The sequence below is a fragment of the Artibeus jamaicensis genome, unplaced genomic scaffold (genome assembly GCF_021234435.1).
Source record: "Artibeus jamaicensis isolate MK-2021 breed Jamaican fruit bat unplaced genomic scaffold, CSHL_Jam_final scaffold_847, whole genome shotgun sequence".
Lineage (NCBI taxonomy): Eukaryota > Metazoa > Chordata > Mammalia > Chiroptera > Phyllostomidae > Artibeus > Artibeus jamaicensis.
In genome coordinates this window covers 8178547-8199791 of record NW_026522057.1, presented here as the reverse complement: position 1 = coordinate 8199791, position 21245 = coordinate 8178547, and the positions used below count along the sequence as shown (strand labels likewise).

The following is a 21245-nucleotide window of genomic DNA, read 5'->3' as shown; positions in this document are numbered from 1 at the left end:
TTAGCCCAGGGCCCTCTGTGTGGCAGGAGCCTGCGGAATGTTGGAGGCAGGGGTAACAGAGGGAGACTGAGTCACTAAAAATGCAGCTTTCATTGGTCACTTCACCTCTTAACCGTGCCCTGAAGCGGGGATGGGGACCCTGTGTCCTGCCCTCCCCCCCGGGATCTTCTGGCAGGACCGAGGAAGGGCGCCTCCCAGAGTGTGGGGATGCGCGCCCAGTAGCACCTTGGGAGCTGTGGGGGCGGGGCCCACTTAGCACCGCAGTAGCTATGAGCTCAGATGCACATCCAGTACCTAGAGAGCTTTGCAGTGGAGATGAGGCCCAGTTAGTAATAGTGCATGCGGCCCAGGGTGCCCGTGGCCGTGGGGCTGGGTCCCAGCGTGCCGGTGCCCAGCAGGTCCGGCTGCCCGGTGCGCCAGATCTCCCGCAAAATCCGTTCACGTTCCTCCAGGCGCTGCGCCCGCTCCAGCTCCTCCGCTGAGGTGAAGACATTAACGCTCAAGGGCCCGTCGGGCTCCGCAGACAGCTCTGGACCAGGAAGCGTGTCATCTTGGCCCAGTCGCGTCACTGTGTCCTCCTCGTCCTCGTCCTCGTCTTCGTCTTCCGCCTCCAGGGTGCTGTGGCGGTCCCTGCGCAGTGCGGGGACCCGGGGCCGTGGGCGGGGCGCGCAGGAGATGCTGATGACTACCAGGCACAGGGTCAGCAGCAGGCCAAAGCAGACACCCAGCACGAAGTAGAGACCAAAGCTCTCGGGGTTAGCTGGAGGTCAGAGGGCAGAAGTCAGGGAGGGGCTGGTGGGAGTCATTCCATCTGGAAAAGACTCCAGGTTTTAAGTTTGGGGGACAAGAACACAGTACCTCCTATCTGAAGGACATTAGGTAGCCGCCATCGGGCAATTGGGGACAGTGAGGGATGGGGGTAATTAGTTGTAGGTGACTAGGTGTGGGGGAGGGGCAATTATACCAGCAGGGGTGGGGTGAGGAGGGAAGGGGTGTAGTGGGGCCTTAGAAGGGCAGGGAGGGGTATATTCCCCGGCCGCCCTCACCGCGGATGTGTGCGTAGGCCGCCAGGCTGTTGCTGAGCAACTCCATGTCTCTTCTGGGGGCATCCATGCTGCTCTGGGGGGGCAACTCGCCTGTCGACCTGCGGGGTCAGCACGATCAGACCCTAATCCCCAGGCTGAAGCTGCCCCCGACCCCGCTTCCTCCTGGGGGCAGCTCCTCTCCCTGGAAGAGCAGCCGCAGGTCCACCCTGGAAAGAGCGCGTCCGGACTTCGTTGCAGACTTGGGCCCTGTCGGGGGGGTCCTACCCCTGCTCGCGGACGCCCCTCCAACCTGGGGGTCAGGGAGTGGGTCGAAGGAGGCTCCGCCCCCTCGTGAGGTCCCCAAAAGAGGTCCGGTTTCGCTGTCCCGGGAGCGAGATGTTGGGGAATCACGGGTACCTTCCGGGCGAGCTCCGGCAAGGGGAGGCCGCCTCCCTCCATCCCGCCCGCCCCTGGGGACCCACCGGCCCACAGGCTCCGGTTCACTCACCGTCAGTGCCCCGTTTCTCCACGGACCAGTCCCAGCGCCTCCGGCGGTCGCACACACCCGGGCCCGGCCACCCCGCCCGCTCGGTTCAGCTCCCAGGCCGCGGCAGTGCGGACCGGACACGGGCTGATGGACCAGCCGGCGGAAAGTTTCCTCCGAGGAAAGAGGAGGGACGGGGCGGGGCGGGAGAGGCGGGGAGGGAAAGGGCCGGCAGAGGACAGGGAGAGGAGGGGGAACGAGGCCTGCTGGGGCGTCTTATCCCCCCCACAGGAAACCGCAGGGGAGGCGGGTTCCAGGGACCCGCCCCCAGGCTACTAATAACAATAATAATAATGATGAGGATGGACTTCTGCCTCTGTGCCAGTCGATGGGCTAAACCCTTTACAATATTCTTTTATTTAATCCTTTTTCATAATCCTATAATTCGGTGTCATTATCCCACTTGGCGGATAAATAAACTGAGTCATGGAGAGATTGAAAAACTTGACCAAACGGTCAGGATTGGAACCCGCTGCTCTCGGAGCCTAGAGCCTGGCTGAGCCCTTAACCCGGTCCCTATACCGTGCTCTCCCCCCTGGAAGGTTTCCTCACTCAGGGAAGACTGCCTGCTTTTCCTTGGCCCAGATGTCAGTGCTCAGCCAGACCCTCAACCCAGGATCCAAGGGAAGGGACTGTCATCCTCTCCTCCCAGGGCCCAGGCATGAGTGCGTCCAGCTGGTGGAGCGCTGGTCAGCAGGGTTCATGAATGTTGGACTAAGGCTTCAAGCCAGGCCCAGGCCAGCCTTGCAGAACCCAGCCTGGGGCCTCCGGGGGCCTCTGTGCCCTGCACCAGAGTGCATGGCAAAAATGCCTTTCCCTTCCGGCTCAACTTGCCTGTGCACATGCACTTCTACATGGGCTCAGGGAGCTTGTGTGTGTGATGAGTCCTGTGATCAGTGTGTGGGCCCGGGTCTTCCTGCGCAGATCCCAGCCCCGCCTGGTGGGCCCCCCTTCCTGTGCTGGGGCTGGGGTGAGGGGGAGGCTTTCTTGGCGGGAGCCTCAGGGAGGAGGAGGGAAGGAAGGGGGGGAGAGGAAATTGCAGACATAGCTGAAGGCGCTGCCTGAGGCCTGTGGGCCAGTGACCCCCCTCTTTGCCCAGGCTAGAGACCCCCGCTCCAAGTCCGGAGTCAGGGTTCAAGCAGAGGGCAGATCTAGATGGGGAAGGACTAGGACTGGCTCCCCCAGGGATGGAGAAGAGACTCCTGGGTGTCTTTGTGGCTGTTTGGTCTGTTGGGTGAGCATGTGGCATGATTTCTGCTCATGTCTGTGTATCTCGTGTGGTATCCACTTGAGCCTTTTTGTGGGGATGGCCGTGTCTGTCTGACTGACTGGCACTTCCTAGTAATGAGGGTTCAGCAGTGAGCAGAACAGACGCAAATCTTTGCCCTAACGGAGCTGACACTGAGGTGGACAGACAGCACAGGAAGGAGAGAATCTTGGCAGCTGCTGAGCGGTCAGGATGAGGGAATAGGGAAATCCGTGATGGAGAGCACCTGGGCGGCTCTGCGGGCCGGCCGAGGTGAGAGGCAGCTGTGCCAGGATCTGGGCGGGGCCCCGTGCTGGGCAGGAAGGAGGGCCAGAGCCCTGTCCCAGGGCAGAGAGGCATGAGGGGGTGATGGGGGGTGGGGACAGGAAGAGGTGGCGGACCCCCATGGAGGAGGTTAGATGTTGTGAGTGTCACGGTGGGGGGGGGGGAGCGCCTGGAGTTTTAATGAAGAGAGTGTCATGGTTCAGTGACATCCTTTGGAGAGACCCCTCAGGGGCTTGGTGTGGGGTGGGCCATGCAGGGTGAGAGGGGAAGCAGAGCTGTGAGCAGGCTGGCAGCCATCCCGGCCAGCAGTGGCAGAGGGCTCGGACCGGACGGGCTGTGGAGGAGGTGAGAGGAGGGAGCGTCAGTGGGACTTCCTGCACGGGACAGCGACCCGGTGTTGGGCCCAGACACCTAAGGAAAGCCTCGCTGGGGAGCAGGTTTTGGGCAATCTGAGTTGCATTTGAGATAGATTGAGATGTCCAGGTGGGGTGTCTGACGGGCCGGCGGAGCCCCAAGGAGTCCGAGTTGGAAAAGTGTTTGCGAGTCCTTGACACTCAAGATGGATCCAACACCCCGGGAGTGGGTGAGATCATCCAGGGGGCAGGGAGAGAAGAGAGAAGGGGGCCTGCAGCCTGAGGACTGGGTGCTCCGACAGTGAGGGGTTGGGCGGAGGAGGGGTCGGCCAGGAGAGATGAGTGATGGGGTGGGAGGGAGACCTGGCCAGTGCCAGGACACCATCAACCATGTTAAATCGGGCTGAGAGGTGGAGCTGAGGCTGGAAGCTGACCACTAGCTGGGGTGTCAGTGGGTTTCCACAGTTGTATCAACAGCTGAATGCTGACCGTGTGAAGATCAGTGCATGTCTCAGTCGTGCTCGTGGGAGCACGCCCGACATCCCTGCCCCTGGGTGTTGGGGATGTGTGCCTCTGTACGGCACATGCCTGTTTCCGTGGGCACTTGCTGCTCAGTGTGGGGGGGCTGTAGGATTTTGGATATGGCCCAGCTGCCGCTAGGGTCCTCAGCCCTTCTGAGGAAGCTAAGGCTGCACTGGGGTGAGGCCCTCACTTACCTGGCAACTAGCAGCAGTCCCGGCAGTGCTCGCCCAGCCTTTGCCCACAGCATGGCCTCTGTCTTGGAGCTCGCCTGCATCCACTCAGCCCTTATGCTGCATGGCAATGAGGTGACGGTGACAGGATAAGATCGATCCCCTCCTTAAGGCAGCTGGTGTAAATGATGGACCTTTCTGGCCAAGCTTGTTTGCAAAGGCCCCGGCCAAAGTCAACATTGGGAGCCTGGTCTGCAGTGTAGGGGCTGGTGGACCTGCCCCAGCAGCCAGTGCAGCACCAGCAGGAGGTCCTGCCCCTCCACTGCTGTGGCCCCAGCTGAGGAGAAGAAAGTGGAAGCAAAGAAAGAAGAACCTGAGGAGTCTGATGATGACACGGGCTTTCGTTTTCTTTGACCTAACCTGTTTCGTAATATAGTCAATAAGAAGCTGAACTTAAAAAAAAAAAAAAGATTTCAGATATGCTTGTACTAAGCTGTTTCATGCACCCCATGTGCTGTGCATGTCTCTGGGTGTCGCTACCTACAGACAAAGGTGTGTCTGGGTTGGTGTGTGACAGGTATGTTTGCCTCCACCCTGGGGAAGCAGGCGGCCAGGCCGGAGCAGAGTGGGGGTTGAGATGGTTGCTGGTCCCTGACAACAAGGGAGGGCGATACATGCAGCCGAGCCAGGCCAGGTGGGAGAAGTAACGGCTGGAAGAAACTGTGGGCTGTTCCTACAGGCCCTGGGGGAGATGCCCAAAGCCTTTGGCCCCTGCGGCCATCTGCATAGCTCCTGCGACCTCCTGGCCACCTGCCTGTCTGCTTTTCTGCCTGCCTCTGCCTGCCGGCCGGCCCGTCTATAGGTCCGCCAGCCACCTGTTTTCCCTGTGTGCTGGGTGTGCTGACCGGGACCTCTCTGCACATCTGTCACCTGCCTGCCTGGCCCCCATCCCCTCTGTCTATCTGCTGATTTTCCTCTGTCTGGTGGCCTAGGACTGACCTGCTGCCTGCCCACCGCCCCAGTTGCTGGGCGTCTCTCTGCCCACTTGTCTGTTTGTGAGACTAGAGATTAGTCAAGGTGGGAGGCACAAAAAGTGATCTTAAGATGAAACACACGAAAGATAGGTGTTGATGGGAGGGCAGAGGGCAGAGAGATTCAGAGCCTTCTGGTGGGGCTGGGGGCGTGGCTGGTGTATTCAGGGCCTATTTCGAACCGACTATTCCCTTCCCCAGCCGCTCTGTTCCCCTGGCTGCTCTGTTCCTCAAACTGGGACCTCGCCCCACTGTGGGGTAAGAGGCTGCCTAGGTCTTGGATGGAGGGAGGAAGGGGACTCACTCAAGGACTCCCAAGACGGGCCTAGTCCTCTGAGTGCCTCCTCAGCACCTGGGACAGTTGTTGGGAAGAGGGCAATGCGAGAGTTCGCAAAATGGCTACTAGTAATTGCTGTTGTGTACTGTCCTGTGCCTGGTATAACGGTGAGAAATTGTAACCCACCCCACCATCCTCTGACATTGTTTCTGTAAGTGCTGACGGTAATATGCAGCTTGTTTGTATAAGAATCCTGGGAACTAACTTCAGAAGATACAGAATCTGGCCTTCAGGCATCCCAGCTCTGGGAGGTTTGCTGACCTTCAGCTGTGGCGCCAGGATGACGTGAAGCCAGGGTGACATGAAGCCAGGATGACTAAACCAGGACAGCCCGCACGGGGCCATCACTCTCCTTATCCAAATGGACTGTGCTTGTCTGCACGTAGAGAACTTTTCAACCCCCCCCTCTTGACCTCTTTGTTCTGTTCCCTCTCCCTCCTCCTAAGAACCCCTGCCTCCACTGAGAGGTGGAGATGGGCTTTGAGACGTGGGTCCCCCATCTTCCCAGGAGATGGGCTTTGTGACCTGAGTCCCCCGTCTTCCACATGGCTGGTGTCTGAATAAACCACTTTCCTTTACATCAGCACCTGCCTCTTGAGCACTGGCTTCAGCGGCAGCCCGCAGCCGGCCCTGCTGGCGGTTCCTCGGGCTCTGCTAACTGCTGTGCTGCCTCGACCCTTCACGTCCCCCCCACTGTAGTTTGTAGGGTGACTCCTATTTCAGGGGCGAGGAAGTGAGGCTCAGAGGGGTTGAGTAACAAAGGTGAGGCCCCATGGATGTAAGGGGCAGGGCCTGAACTTGAACTTCAGAGCCTGTGCTCCCTGCCAGTCTCCCACAGGCCATGGCCCTCCACCCCAGCAGACCCAGAGTCACGATTCTTTGCATTGCTCCTTTTATGCTCCTGAAAGAAATTTGTGGCTAATATACCCTCCTCCACATCTAATTTAAAATGCATACACGCATATACATAAATATATATGTGTGTGTGTATGTCTTAGAAATAAATGATAGGTATTCATGAAGCGACCGGTTGTGGGGAAGGTGAGTTCTGAGTGCGGCTTTCCACTGGGATGCTGGGAGGTGTTCGCGTTAGAAACGGTGGCGAACTCTCGGTGAGATTCCGAGCAAAACGAAGCACAGGTTTCCCCCATTCCACACAGTAGCTGCATTCCCTGACACTTTGGTCTGCATTCTGTGCACATGAGTCCTTTCTGTTTACGTTCACAGTGGGGTTAGATTCTTGGCTCTGGCGATTATAAACAAGTTTTTGCTCACTTCCTGCAGGCTGTGGCATCTGCCTTCCTTGTGGGGTTGTCTGGGGTCCCTCTAAACGCCAGCTGCACACCCCAGGCGCTGTGATGACAGGCCCCCAGGCCCCCCAGGCCCCGCACCCCTGCACTTCACTGAGCAGATTCCCACCCACGTGGAGCTCCACGGTCGATTGGGGGGCCAGGTGTCATCAATGGTCACGCAGGTGATCTGAGGTTGGGCCCTGATAAGCACGATGGGGAGAGCAGAGCGGGGTGAGGAGTTAGAGGAGACCAGATAGGTGCACGTGGCCCGGGAAGGCCTCTCTGAGGCTGCGGTGTTTTGAGCAGAGGGCAATGGGGAGGAGCCATGCAAATATGTGGGGAAGAACCTTCTAGAGAGAACAGCCAATAAAAAGGCCCTGTGGTGGAGGCTGTGCTTGGCTTGGTCAGAATCAGCAAGGAGGCACGGGTGGCTGGGGCCTGAGGGCAGGGGTGAGGGGCTGAGAGGTTGGAGAGGAGGCCGGGATAGCACCTCGTGGTGCAGTTTTCTCGCCCGCAGACAGGCCTCTGGACGTGCTGTCCTGCGATCGGGGGGGTGTAAGCGGGAGAGGGAAAACGTCTGATCTTTGAAAGGCTCACTCTGGCTGCTGTGTGGCTGGGCAGTGGCAGGAGATAGGGACGCCGGGACGCGAGAGAGGGGCTCGGGGCTCGGAGCTTGGGTCTCGGATGGGGTCGTGGCAGGGTGCTGTGAGAGGTGGCAGGTGGGACATGGGGCGTGGGCGAGAGGGAGAGACACGAGATCACGGCTGACTTGGCGTGGGGGCCTGAGTGACTCAGCCACGGAGGGAGGTGCCATTTCCTCACTTCCTTTCCCATTTCAGGTAGCTGAGCGGCCCAGCCGGCCACTCTCTGAAACCGCTCCCCGAGCCCAGTGGAGACTGGGCAGTAGCTACAACTGCCCGAATTCCTCCGTTCGTTTGACTTCTCAGGAGCATAGGAGGCTGCTGAACACACCCACGTGGCTGGTCCTCCCCCCACCCCCTTTGCTCAGGGGCTTCAATAAAAACTGGTGGAGAGCGAGGTGGTGTGTGTGCTGCATGCCAGGCTGGCTCCAGGCACGAAACAGCCCCTCCGTGCACGCAGCTTGCTGCCCAGGCATTGCTGAGTACAGGCCTGACATATGGGTGCCGAGGCGGCCCCCGGCAGAGAACAGAGGCTGGTCAGGTGGGAGCAGGGCAGGGAGGCGGTGCTGGGCTGGCTGTGAGGGCGCTTTCTGGCGGTGCATCCAGGACAGCTCCACAGATACAGTATAGTGTATGGCTGAGATGGAATTGGCAAAATTCCTCTAGATTTGGGAGTGCAATCAGGAAGATGGGGAGCCGTGTGGATGCTGGGGTGGGTGTGGGGCCGTGAGGTGAAAGTGGGGACGCAGGGCCTGGGGTCTGCTCTGAACCAGACTTCCCATGTCTTGGAGAGACGCCACCCACCCTGGTTGTGTGGGCACGTGACTGGGAAGGGGCTCCTCCTGCAGGGGTCTCCACTCCTTTTGTGACCAGGGCTCCTTCTGTGACCAGGGCCCGAGTGGGGCTCCTGAGCACAAAGGGGTAAGTCTGCCGGGCCCTGTGGTGCCTGGAGAGGGGCCAGCCTACCTTCAGTTTCATTGCTCCCATGCTCACTCTGCGGTCTAAATTTAAGCAAAGGAAGGAAAGAAGAAAGGAAGGAAGTTCCCTGGCTTCCTATTGAGGGGAGGGAAGGAGTGGGCGATTCAGGAAAGGGCCTGGCTTGGCCCTCATTACCCCAGCTGCCCTGAATGGGCCTGTGGGCACCGGGGTGGGCTCTGTCTGGTTAAGTTCTCCCCACCTTGGGGGCTTGGCAGTGGGGAGGATCAATACTCTGCAAGCAGCAGCTGCTTGCCAACACCTTCCTGCACAGGTCCTGGCTGAGCCAAGCCAAGCAGGGAGTTCCCTCTTGGGTACTTGGTGGGGCTGGACCAGCGGGTCCAAGAAAATACTGGGGATTTCTGGTGCCCTCCCCCATGCAAGACAGTGATGGCGTGTAGCTGGCTGGCTGCCAGCCCGGGCTGGGGGCTGGGGGTGGGGCGCCCATCCCGGGCACCTTGTGGTAGAGCCCAGCACTGCAGGAACCCTGCCCTGCCAGGCTGGGATGGGAGGGAAACCGGCTGGTGGGAGATTGGGAGGCACAAGTGAAGGGGGCAAGAAGAGCAGACGGCACAGGCCACGGTGGCTCCAGAACAGGAAATTTTATTGCTGACATGCAGGAAGAGTCCCCATGTAGTACAAAAATATGTCTTTATACAAATTTTTTTGTGGATTTTTCTGTTTTGTTTCTTTACAACTGGACTTCTCTCAGCATGTGATGCCCAGTGCGGGCAGACCCAACCTCCTCTCATTTGCTTTGCTCAACATGCAGTCAGACACACGGGTTGGCCTCGGAAGGGACCTCTGTCTGATAGGGTTTGCAGACTCGGAGGGTATTGCTTTTTTCAGGAGGAGAATGACCACGTGTGGCCAGCAGGCCTGGAGGGTCTGGGCAGGCTGCTGGGCAAGGGGCACAGCTGAGCGCCTCACAGGGACAGTCACGGGCCGGAGCCTTAGACCAGACTGCATTTCTACTCCCTTAGGAGACTTCTTTTTGAAATAAATATAGAAAAGAGGACATCCCATGACCCCATAGCATGAGACCCTGGCTCTCCGCGGCCAGACAGCCGACAGAGGCAGGGCTTGCTGCTCCAGGTGAGTAAGTGCTGGGCTCGGGGGGCTCCCTCAGCCCCACTGAGGCAGAGGCGCGAGGCGCCCAAGTGCTGGGAAGGGTGTGGGGAGGAAGGGGCATGGGTGGCCCTGCTACTGCTGGCAAGAGGTGGCCCCATTTTTTCCAGATGGGGAAACTGAGGCACAAGGAGGTTTGGGAACTTGCCCCAAGTCACTCACAGTGAGTCAGCTTTTGGGGAGGGGGCAGCTCACACTGGGAAACAAGGTTACACAGACCTTGGTCCCCTTCCCACTGGGGAGTGAGGACAGGCAGGAAGGGCTGAAGGGCCCAGAGCTACCTGGAGGGGAACACTTGGCCTTTCCAAGGGGGTCTGGTGGGGGTGCCGAGGGGAGGTCTTTGCTTGGCACTGGACAGGGCCAAGCCCAGTGAGGGAGTGGGGGTGGGGGAGAGAGGGGAGGGCATTCTGGCGAGAACAGCATTTCTGGCAAGACGGGCATCCACTTCAAAATCTCGGCTCAAAGAGGGCAGCAGGGCTGTTCTCAGACCAGACAAGGCCCCGGCATCCGCAGTTCTTCCCACAAGCCCTGCAGCCCAGTGAAGGGCCCTGGCCGGGGTGTGCCAGGAGAGACACCCCATCTACTAGGAGGCGAGGCTGGGAGGGGCGGTGTCCCCACCACTCTCCACAGAGTGGGGTGTGGGGAGCGAGGGGCAGAGCCCACCTGTCTGGGACCAGCCCCACGCCCCCCAACCCGGCCCCAGTCCCTCTTTCACATCTGTGTCAGCATTGCCTCGGCACGCAGCGAGGGCGGGGAAGGACCCCAGGGTTAATGCGTGTGTGCAGCACCTCAGAGACGCTACTGAGATGGGAGAAAGAGAACCAAGTCAGGAAAGGCCCCCCATCACCAGAGACAAGAGGGACTGGTGGGCTGGAGGTGGAGAGGGGCTGGCAAGAAGGGGCTTTCAGAGCCTGGGGGAGGGGAGGGGAGGGGGCCATTGGTGGCTGTGGACTCCCTGCCGTCTGGCCAGGCTGGGGCAGGGAGTGGCCGTGGGCCAAGCCACCTGGTGATGGGAGATAAGTTGGTTTCAGTATAAAAATAAATATATTTGAATTCCGATTAAGATGAGGTGAAGGTTTTCCAAAGCTTGGATGGAGGAGCCTGGGGTCAGAAAGGGAGGCAGGAAACTGACCGTGGGAGGGAGGGGCCTGGGAGCACGTGGGGGGTGGGCATTCCTTCTGGGAGCCAGCAGCGAGCTGCACTTTCAGCTTATTTGGACTGTGGGGAGCAGCTGCCTGGCCAGGCGGCTGGGTGGGCTCCTCCTCCTCCTCCCTCTCACTCAGTCCAGAGACAGCATGGTTAAAGAGACAGAGGTAGATTAAAACGTCATGATTAAAAGCAGATTAGTTATCTAGGCTTCTCAGATTAAAAAACCAAACAATCAAGCAATCATTCCAAAAGGTAGCTTCGTGGTACCTCTGCTGACCCCATGTGTGACCTGGGCTGTCCCTGTCTGTCCCTGTGGCAGCCTGGGAGAGAGTTCAGCGCGCCAGGGCCCAGCCCTGTAGCCAGGTGTTGGCTGGGGGCCGGGAAGAGGTGGTGGGTGGAGCTGGTACCCCTGCCTGAGGCTACTATTTCCGCAGGCAGCGCTGCGCCAGGATGGCTGCGTCCAAGGGGTTCATGGGCTGCGCGTCGTGGCCCAGCCGGCGCACCAGTGGCGCACTGCCGAACTGCCGCTTGGGCACCCAGCTCCGGGCCTCGTGTATGGAGCTCTTCTCCTCAGCCAGCAGCAGCTGCTGTCGCATGTAGTTCTCAAACTCGTACTGGGAGCATTCCTCCGTCACCTTCGCCTTCGCGGGGGGGGGGGGGGGGGGAGACAGAGACAAATGAGAGAGAGAGAAACAGTGTCCGAGATGGAGAGAGAAGAGCAGAGCAGTGTTAGACCGACTGGCTCCAGAGGCTCCTTCCCCAGACACCACACCTGTGGACCCCCCCTCTGGCTGGGTGGCAGGAAGTCCGGGTCCCTGAAGCTCTCCAGCCAACCTGGACCTCGCCTTGCTGGCCACCCCCTTCCTAATTCACGGACTTTGGGAGAGGTCGAGTTATCTCCGAAGCCTTAGCTCTCTTGCATGTGCAATGAGACAGTAATCGCCCCTCACAGAGGTTATGGAAGGCCCAGTGCAGAGCGAGTGTTAAAAGACGGGCCTGTGAAAGACAAATACCTTATGATCTCACCTTTAACAGGAAGCTAAACAAAACAAACAAGTAAGCAAAATAAAAACGACACTGAAATCGAGAACAGGGGGACAGCGACCAGAGGGGAGAGGGGAGGAAATTTCAGGGGAAAAAGGGGAAGGATTTACAGGAACTAGTATAAAGGACACATGGACAACTAAGGGGGGTGGAAATGGGAGGGAGGTGGGGGGCACGGGGGGGGGGGGCGTGGGCTGGGATGGGAGTAAAAGAATACTGTAATTGAAAAATAATTAAATATAAAGAAAAAAAAGATGGGCCTGGGGCTGGGGTGCTCTGCACCTGGGCAGCCGTGTTTGCCTATCTTGCTCCACGCTAAGCCCCCCGGAGCGGCCCAGGCAGACAGCAAGGAACTGAAGTGGCAGGTCCCTGTGTTACCCAGCAGAGGGCAAAAGCAGGGAGGGCTATGGAATTAGAATTAGGTTCAAGGCTCAACTCTACTTCCCAGCCGTGTGACTTTGGGTAACTTATTTTATTTCTCTGAGCCTCAGTTCCTCTTGCAAAGCGTGGGTAAGAACACAGGCCACACAGGATGGAAGGAGATGTGCTGGGGTGGGCACTCCCGTGTGCTCCTGCGGGTCGTTTTAGCTGCTGAATGGTCCTGGGACTCTTCTCAAGGGCCCGAAGGCCCTGCTGTGGAGCTCCAGGCTGGGCCAGAGAGGGAAGGGACAGAGTTCCTGCCAAGGGCTGAGCCAAGCTCTGCCCTCCAGGGGGCACCCTAAGATCACCCAGTAGCTGTGGCCTAGTGCTCAGGTCTCTGCTCCCTCCCTGGGCCCGGCACTTTCTCCAGTGCAGGGAACAGAAGAGAGAAAACTGGGAGAAAATGAATCATCTGAAAAATGAAAAGCAGGAAGGTTGAGAGAGAACCCCGTGAGTCAGAGGGGCAGAGAAATGTGACTGTTTAAAGGGCCAATACGTGGCAGAGCACTTGGGCAGGAAGAGGAAGCTGTGAGAGGGCCAGGCTGGGCCACTGTGGGGCCTCCTGCTGTGGGGCCTCCACCTCATCCGGCCTGGCCCTGGTCCTCTCCTCTCTCAGGCGGCAGAAGCGCCAGCTGAGCCAGGCCCAGGCAGGCCCCAGGGAGCGCAGGACCAGCACTTCGGGCTCCCTCTCCCACTCCCACTCCAAGAGCTGAGAATAAAGCCCAGAAAACCCTGCAGCCCACTGGGAGCTGCCACCTCTGTCCTGCCCAACCTGCCCTCCGTGGAGGATGGTCCCTCTGGACTTGGGTAACAGCCTGTCTGCCCTTCCCGACTCACCTCCTGGGAGCTGTCTGCATTGCTCATTTGGTCATCAATGTCAGGAACCACTTGCAAAGGCCCGCTCAGGGATGACAGGGACTGCCTGCGGGGGGGAAGTCATGTCAGGTGGGCCCCAGGGCACCTGCAGCCCCTGCTCCCCAGAAAGGCCAGGCCCCCAGTGCTCTAAGCCTTGGCTGGAGTCAGCAGACCTGGGGTGGGTCCCAGCTCAGCCCCTTCCTGCCACGATCAACTCTGCCTCAGTGTTCTCACCCAATAATGGGGGACAACTTCCACCTCAGATGCTGCTGTAAGAACCCAATGAGATAACACCCGTCCACCCCAGGCACCAACGGGCAGGCAGGAGGCGCTAGGTGCTCAGTGCTGCTGGCACCTGCTGACCTTGCCCACAGGGAAAGTCTGTAGATTTGACTCTGCCTGGCAGAGCAACAGGCCCACCCTCACGCTTCTTCTCTGGGTAGGACGGGCAGTGCCGAAGGAGAGGCAGACCCCACCCCGCGCCAGCCCACTAACCACGACGCGATGATGGCACTGAGGGCCTCCAGGACGTCGGCGGCGGCCAGGCGCTGCTGGGGGTCAAGGACCAGCAGTTTCCGGATGAGACACACGGTGCTCTCAGAAACCCGCCCGTCCCTGATGCGGGAGAGGGAGAGGGCAGGGCTCAGGCGGGTGGGCTGGTGCTGGGTCTCAGACCCTGGACTCCAAGCCTCACTTGTGCCGTTTTCACCACTCATGCCTGCCCGGCTGGGCTTCCCCCCCTTCCCAGGGAGGCAGGACTCACTCAGGGATGGTGTACTCGGCGGCTTTGATCTTGCGGAAGAGCTCCTGTGGGATGCTGTCATAGAAGGGGAACTGGCCGTAGAGCATGGTGAAGAGCACCACGCCCAGGGCCCACATGTCGCTTGGCTTGCCCCGGTACGGCCGGCCTGCGGGACACGGATTCACGCACACTTAGTTCAGGGCCAGGAAAGAAGATGGTCCTGGGACCCTATCAGCTTACCAGCTACCTGCCTGAGATCCTATCCAGGGGCCCTCTTCACCTCGCCACCCTCACTCTGGTCTCCTGCCCCTTCCTCCTAGAGCAAACTGCATGGGCTCAGTCCTGGCAGCTTTTCCCATGCTAGTCCCTCCCCTGCTCTGCACGCTGATCCTACTCTTGAGACCTGGCCCCATGGGGCAATACCCCACCGTGGGCGTGCCTCCTGCCCCTTCCTCTGCCAGACTGCGAAGTCCGGCTGCTGGGCCTACTCTCTGGCCCCAGCTCCCTGCAGAGCACCTCACAGAGCCGGTGGCCAATGTGTGTGTGGAACAAGGAGCTAATGGGCTCTGGACAAGTCAGCCACAACCCCGTCACTCTTCCCTCCTAGCACTTGCACAACCTGTAAGGATCCCTTTCTGTCTTTCTGTCTACTCCCCATTTCCCCCACTGGAAGCTGAGTTCTCACGCACGGATGCCTCTCTGTTTTGCTCACTGTTGAGCCCAGTGCCTGCCTAGCACAGACTCTGGTTTGCTAAGTGAATGACTGTCCAGTTAAGTAAACTCTGTCCTAGCACTGGAAGAAACACTTTTACCTCATGAAATTTCTACAACTCTATGAATGAGATGTTCTCTGTTTTTCTAAAGAGGAAGATGAGGCCCAGGAATGTAATCTGTCCAGATGACACAGCTGACTGTAAAAGCCTTCTCTTCCTATTTCCAGGGTAGCCCTCCGACGGGCTAGCTGCCGTCTGGCCTGCTCCACCGTAGGACATGAGAATGACCCCCCGAAAGCCCCTGCCCAGTCTCTGGGACAGCGCCCCATCTGGCACACCAGCAGACTCTGCAGCAGCTGGATCCCCCAACACCACTTTCCTACATGTGGGAGGGGCGGCAGCTGACAGGAGCCTGTGATCCCCTAAGGGATCAGGGCAGAGGGACCCAATCTGGTAAAGGACGAGCTGGGAAAGGAAAGGAAGCCTATGGTGAAACAGGAAAAAGTAAAATAAAAACCAGGAGCCTGGGCGTGGGCAGGAGGCAGCCCTGGAACCCAGCCTCTGAGTTTATTATTAGCTGTGACTTTGGACAGGAGATGCAATCTCTCTGAGCCTTGGTTTTCTCATCTGTAAAAAAAAAACAAAACCCTTCGAGTATTCATCTCATGAGGCAGCTGTGTGCTTTTAAACAGATAACGTGTGTCGTGCTCAAGCACAGCGCCTGGTACTTAGAAATATAATCGGTAGTTAGTAACAACTGCGTGACTGCCTACTTATCCTGTGTGTTACCTGCCTCAGCCCCACTGGAAAGCCAGCTCACCATCCACAGAGGCAGGGATGTCAGTCTGCCTGTTACTGCTGTATCCAAAGTGTCTAGAACAGAGCCTTGCACATGGAAGGCCCTTGGTAAGTAAATTCGAGAGAATGAATGAGTGAATGAATGAATGTCTTCGAAGTGCAAATTTCATCACGGCACACTCAGTGAAGTCCTGCTCAATGGCTTCCTTTTGCCCTTGAAATACAAGATGAGGCTTCTCAGTAAGGCCTCCATCAGGCCTTCTGTGGCCTGGCCCATGCCCGCCTCTCTGACCTTGCACCAGGCTCACTTTCTGAACAGCAGCCTCCAGGGCCCCCCGCCAGTTCTCCTCAAGTGCACTGTGCTGCCTCCACCTCGTCACACACCCCACGGGTTCCCTCTTATCCTCACCACCCCAGCTCAGATGCCACTTCCTCAGGGGAGTCCTTCAAATGCCCCATGTTTACACTCACATATCTTTGCCACCAAGCACTAATCCCAGAGAGCAACTAAACAGACAGGCGTTGCTGAGTGAATGGGCTGATGCGGTGCCTGGCTGTGTCCTGGCCAGGGGCCCGCTGCTGGGCACAGTGCACATACCGCTGAGCACATCTGGGCTGATGTAGGCGGGGCTCCCTCTCTGGTCCTTCAGCAAGTCCCCCTCACTCACGAGATGCTTCCCGAGGCAGAAGTTGGTGATGGTTATCCGATGTGTCCTGGGAGTGGGAGGCAGAGAGTGAACACATCGTAGTGTCTGTCCCCATGGGCACCCTGCCACCCTCACCTCTTGTCCAGGGTGCAAAGAAATCATGCCCACATCCTCTCTGCTCCCCTGACCCCCGCTGCCGTCCCCATGGCTATGTGAGGAGTACCTGGGCCTGCCTCTGGCCAGTCACTCTTGCCTGCCACCTGCTGAGCTGTCCAGGCAGGGATCTGAGTCACTCTGAGCCAGTCAGTGCTTAAGGGGAGCCCCCTGAACCTGCCGCCCTAGCTGAGTCTCGGGTGAGCTTGGGGCTTAGAACAACTTGCAGAGAGTCCCCAGACAACTCACATAATGTCCAGACTAGGAGTGACCAGGGATTTCATTTAATTCCCTCATTTACATGTGAGGAAAAGGTCCAGCAGAGTTTGGAGCCCAACCTTGGGTGCCACTTTTGTCTCCCTTTGCTCGTCGCTTTGGCCATCACCCACGTGGTTATCGGCCAGCACCACCAACAGCCCTAGAAGCTAACAGGTGCTGAGCATTTCCTAAGCACAGGCCCTGGCCTCAGTGCCTGGTGTGGACTGTTTCCATCCACCCTCACAACAGCCCAGGAGGGATTTCACAGGTGATGCAACGAAGGCACAGAGAAGTGCAGGGGTGTGTCTAGGGTCACACAGCTAGTGAGCACCGGGGCAGCAGCCACACTTGGTCTGTCTGACCCCGGGGCCTGCCATCTGGACTGACACCACCCAGCTGCCCACTGTGTCCCTGGACAGTGCCCAACCCCTGACTTTTCCTTTCTTTCCATCAAAGTTGACTCACTCGTCTTGTACTTTAGATTTTGCTCTGACCTAGAAAACCACGGAGTCCCCCATCTGAGAGTTATGGCTGAGAGCAGCTTTGGGCTCTGATCCTTTCTAGGAGACTCACGAGGTGAGCAAAAGGAAGTGGCTCAGAGAGGACACCTTACATCACACTTGGGGGGCAGGCCCTCTATGAGGCCCAGGAAAGGCTTCTCTGCCCCACAGGGGACGGCCAGTGAGGAAGGGTGCTTCTCTATTCACAGAGGACCAGGAGTCACTGCCCAGCTCCTGTCTGCTGGCTGGCAGAAAAGCCAGGGAGGATGGCAGGAAGGGAAGCCACACGAGGGGTCTCAGGACCACCTCTCAAGGGGGGATAGGAGGGTGGGCTCAGAGGTGCAGGTTATGTGGGGTTGAGGGTGGAATTCCCCAGCAGCTGCGTTCAAGAAGCTCCCAGGGCCCTTCAGCTATCTCGGGGAATTCTGCTGGCACGGGGCTTGGTGCAAAACAAAAGGCAGTCTGTCCTCTGCATTCCCAGTGGAAATGTCGGCTCTCCTCTCCACACAGGCCCGCCCCGTCAGATGCCACAGAACCCAGACTGGTGGCCCCCAGGGTGCTAGAGCCCAAAGGGGCAGGCCAAGGGTCTTGGCCAAGGATCATGGCACATCAAGAGGTGGACTGCCAGCTCTGAACCGCCCACTCACAGTCGGTCCTGACCATGAGACAGCTCGGCCTCTCAAGTGCAAGGTTCCCACAGGGCAGAAGCACTGCATGTCCTCCCCCTGCTCAGAGGTTGCCACAGTGACTGGCCATGCATCTTGCCAGGGTTCTCTGAGGCTCGAAACACAGGGAAGAGGCCCAGTGGAGGGAGTTTGGTGGGCTTGGGGGTCAGATTCCTGGCTTCCAGTACTGGCTTTGCCACTTCCTGGCTGCGTGCTCCTGAGCATGCAATTTAATATCTTGCTAAACCTCAATTTCCTCATCTGTAAAACAGGGAAAGTATCAGCACCTAACTCCCAGGACCGTGTTAGGATCTAACATGGAAAAATTTAATCTCAGGGAACGCATTGAGCCCAGGGCCTGGTGAATGGTCACTGATTAGTAACTGCTAACCTGGATGAGCGTGTCATCCTCCGACAGTGGGCAGAGGCTACCAATAGGACATCTTCGGAAAGACACCATGTCTGAGGCGGCAGGAGAGAGGTGCCACATGGTGACCGCAGGCCCTGGAGCCCATGAGCTAGCGTGGCTGAGCCTTCCACTCAACGCTGCGGCAGGACCTGCCAGCCCTGTGTGCAAGGGGGCAGGACGGGGGCTGGAGGAAAATGCGCTGAGACTCTGCAGGGCTGGGCACAGGGTCCACTTGGCTTTTATTGCTCTGCCCACCGAGGACCCTGGAGTCTCTCCTACAGGAAACCACATGGCCAGCTCCGAGACCTCCTGAAGCTTGGTGACACTATCCTGCCCAAGTTGGCTGGGTGGCACACAGATCCCTAGGAGTCCAGAACCCCCAGGCTCGTGCTGGCAGGAGGGGGACAGGGAGGTGAGAGATGGAGGGAGGGAGCTCTTGTGTCAGCAGGATCCGCTCTGAGTGAGTCACCCTTCAGCTATGGCCCTTTGGGCTACCACAGTGTTTTTCTCCTTTTCTAGGAACTTGATGTGCAACTTGCCTGCCCAAAAAGAAAGGAGGAAGAGGAACCAAAGCAAACCTCACATAACCCCAAAAGGGGATTTCAGGTTCCAGCCCTGGCCCTCCATCCAAAGCACAGTGGACTTGTCACTGCAGCTGCCTGGCAAACGCTCCTCCCGGTTTCCTCACCTGGGAGTGCTCTGTTCGCTGTGAGGACCAGACAGGCCTCCAGCCAGAGTTAGGGCCTGGCCTGAGGGGCAGGAGGGGGCTGGAGCTCCTCCAGGTTGACTGAGAGGATGCCTTCGAGTGGAGCGGGTGGACCCCGACACCCAGCCAGGTCTGTCTGAACCACACCACCCCGCCCCTTTCCAGAACAGCCATGACTCAAGTGAGAGGTCGCCAGAACCTCTGTCCGCTCCAACACAAAAAGGGGATTATCAGAGCAAAGGAGCGCAGCCAAGATGCAGGGTCTGATCGAGGCGTTGGCGCTCCGCAATCCGAGGAAAAGGTGTGCACACATGAGCTGCTGCAGCCACACTGGAGTTACTCGAGAGGGCCGTGACTTTCCCAGGCCCGAGGGGGCCTACAGAAGTGAGAGGCAGAAGCAAACCCACCACGGAGACAAAGAGGCCTGGGGCACTGGAGTGCAAGTTCCTCTAACAGCCTTGGGGTGTCGCTGAAACGGAGTGGCTCCGAGGAAGGCTGCACAGGACATGGGCTCTGCAGCCACGTGGACCTCAGCACTCAAAAAATGTGCCCTCTCTCTGTGAATAGTGAGCCTGAAGTCCAGAGCAGGACAGTGCTGACCCAGCATCCCACAAAGGGCCAGCGCTGAGTTTCCCACGCTAAAACACTCCACCCTCGGGGCTGGATGCCTGCTGCTTTCTGACACCTGCCCTCCTCAAGCAATTCAGATTGGGCCCCTGCCAGGACACCCTCGGCCACTCAACACAAGCGGGCATCGTCTCCAGAGGGGAGCAAGGGTGCCAGCCCTGGCTGCACTGACAGGGGCCAAGCCCGGTGAGGCAGTTTCCAGTCATGGCCAGTATCGGGAGAAAGGTATAATAATCTCCACTCTCCTGGATGAGGACATGAAAGCTTGAGGTGCTGGCTACCTTAGCAGCTTCGCTGTGCATGAATGAATTGATCAAAGAATAAATAATCCAGTGAACACACTCTCAGGTCTCAAGGGCACCTGGAAGGCTGCGCCAGGCTGTGAGCCAGGCCTGAGCCCCAAGTCCTGCCCCTCTGGCCTTCCCTAACCCTCTCGGCTGTGGGTTTCCTTCTTTCCTCCACAGGAGCACAACGGGGTCAGGCCAGCAAACCTTTACTTGCCCTTCACGAACTGACCTGGGTGGGTGAATCACTTCCCCACTACGCGGGCTCCAGGCATCTGCACACGAGTCCTCAGTACAGTGACGTGTGCTTGCTGGCTGGTGTCCCCCCACACGGTGAGCTCTGGGAGGCGGGCTGAGCTGCTGAGTGCGGCCGCCTCCCTCCCGGGGCGTCCCCGGGCTGGCCCTGCAGGGTCTAGTGCCCCATGCCCTGCCCAGAGGCCCACACCCCTGAAGCTTCTTTTCTTGTGACTGCTGTGGCTTTGGCCACTCCATAGGGACAGTGCCCTTCCCGGGTGGGTGACCACATCATGGAACAAATCACCCACCGCGCCTCTTCTGCTGGTAGGTCTGTGCTGCCAGCCATCGGCAGGCCCTCCGATCCACTTCCGCCCCGGGGGTCAGAGGGAGAGAGGCTCACAGGAGGGGCTGGAGGGTGAGCCCTGCATTTTTTGGACTGAGGTGTACAGAGTGGGCCCTTGTCCCATCAGACCTGGGCCCTGCATGGTTGGTGTCCCTCCACTGCTGCCCCAGATCACTCAGATGACGGCCCATACTTCTGCTGGCCCAGACCCTCTGCCTGAGCAGGGTGACAGCTTGAGGCTGGGACCTCTCATGATTTCCCCTGCCACTGGGGCCCTGGGTACTGTGGGAGCCACCATAATTGAGGCACTCTCCCCTCGCCACTGGGAGTGTGGGCTTCTGACCACCTGTAGTAGTGTCCTTCTCTGGGAAGTCCCCATAGCAGAAGCAAACTGTCTAAGGCTATGACCACCCCCGGCAGGGCCCACATCCAGCGGCTGGCTGGCCACAGTGGCGGTACTGGGCTGTGTACCCTGCTATAATTTGGGACATCTGAAGAGCCAGCTTCCAGGCCGAGACCCTGTTAGGACTGCACCAGAGTTCGGCTTCTCCTTCTGCCCAGCCCCGCCCCTTTCTCCCGGAAAGCTCGACCCAGCTAACTTCCTGCAGGCACATCTGGGCCTGTTTCCTGGGAACCTGACCTATTTTGCTCATCTGTCACTCCTTTACCCGTTTGTCCATTTTTATAATCATTTACTAAGCACTCACTAGGCATGAGCAATAAATGGACCACGCAGGATCTCTGAAATTCTTCCCAGAGCTCTGTCTGTGGCCTTTAAGACTCTCCCCACTAGGGACCATCATATTCCAGGAGGCAAAAGACAGGCAGGCATCCCGCCCCCACCACGGGGATTCCTGGGAGAGAGTGGGCTGCTCTGAGTCAGAAGCCCCGCGGGCACACCGCCGGGCATGGGGTGGCTGTAGCTGCAGTGAGCGCCTGTCCCACCACAAGGCTGCCTCGTGAGAGGAAAGTGGGCCTCACCTCTTGTTGAGCACCATGTTCCCAAGCTTCAGGTCCCTGTGCACGATGTTCTTCTGCAAGATAACAGATGTGTGGTTTATGCCGTGAAGGTGAACAAGGGCTGGAGTCGGGTCCAGCCTGTAAGGCAGGAAAAGGCTCCAGGACACGTCATTTTAGGCTCCTGTC

General features: G+C 58.6%; 2 protein-coding genes across 6 annotated transcripts in view; both read right to left on the bottom strand.

Moving 5' to 3' along the window:
* Positions 1 to 71: 71 nt before the first annotated feature.
* On the bottom strand, positions 72 to 4471 carry EVA1B (eva-1 homolog B). Its single transcript, XM_037149658.2, has 3 exons — positions 1534 to 4471; positions 1047 to 1144; positions 72 to 760 (listed from the first exon to the last, which is right to left on the bottom strand). The coding sequence occupies exons 2-3, from the start codon at positions 1111 to 1113 to the stop codon at positions 327 to 329; spliced, it is 501 nt and encodes a 166-aa protein (XP_037005553.1). The 5' UTR covers positions 1114 to 1144; positions 1534 to 4471; the 3' UTR covers positions 72 to 326.
* A 4537-nt stretch (positions 4472 to 9008) lies between these two features.
* STK40 (serine/threonine kinase 40) overlaps positions 9009 to 21245 on the bottom strand; it is a 35794-nt gene continuing 23557 nt past the window's right edge. For 4 of the 5 annotated variants that reach the window (XM_037149311.2, XM_037149315.2, XM_037149316.2 and 1 more), the window contains 6 exons: positions 21081 to 21133; positions 15869 to 15984; positions 13781 to 13925; positions 13513 to 13632; positions 13000 to 13084; positions 9009 to 11339 (listed from right to left, as the gene is read on the bottom strand). In XM_037149311.2, the coding sequence (XP_037005206.1) occupies positions 11121 to 11339; positions 13000 to 13084; positions 13513 to 13632; positions 13781 to 13925; positions 15869 to 15984; positions 21081 to 21133 (738 nt within the window). In that variant the 3' untranslated portion in view covers positions 9009 to 11120. Of the gene's footprint in view, positions 11340 to 12002; positions 12575 to 12999; positions 13085 to 13512; positions 13633 to 13780; positions 13926 to 15868; positions 15985 to 21080; positions 21134 to 21245 lie in introns of those variants that run through there. The other variant, XM_053660406.1, reaches the window with a different exon arrangement.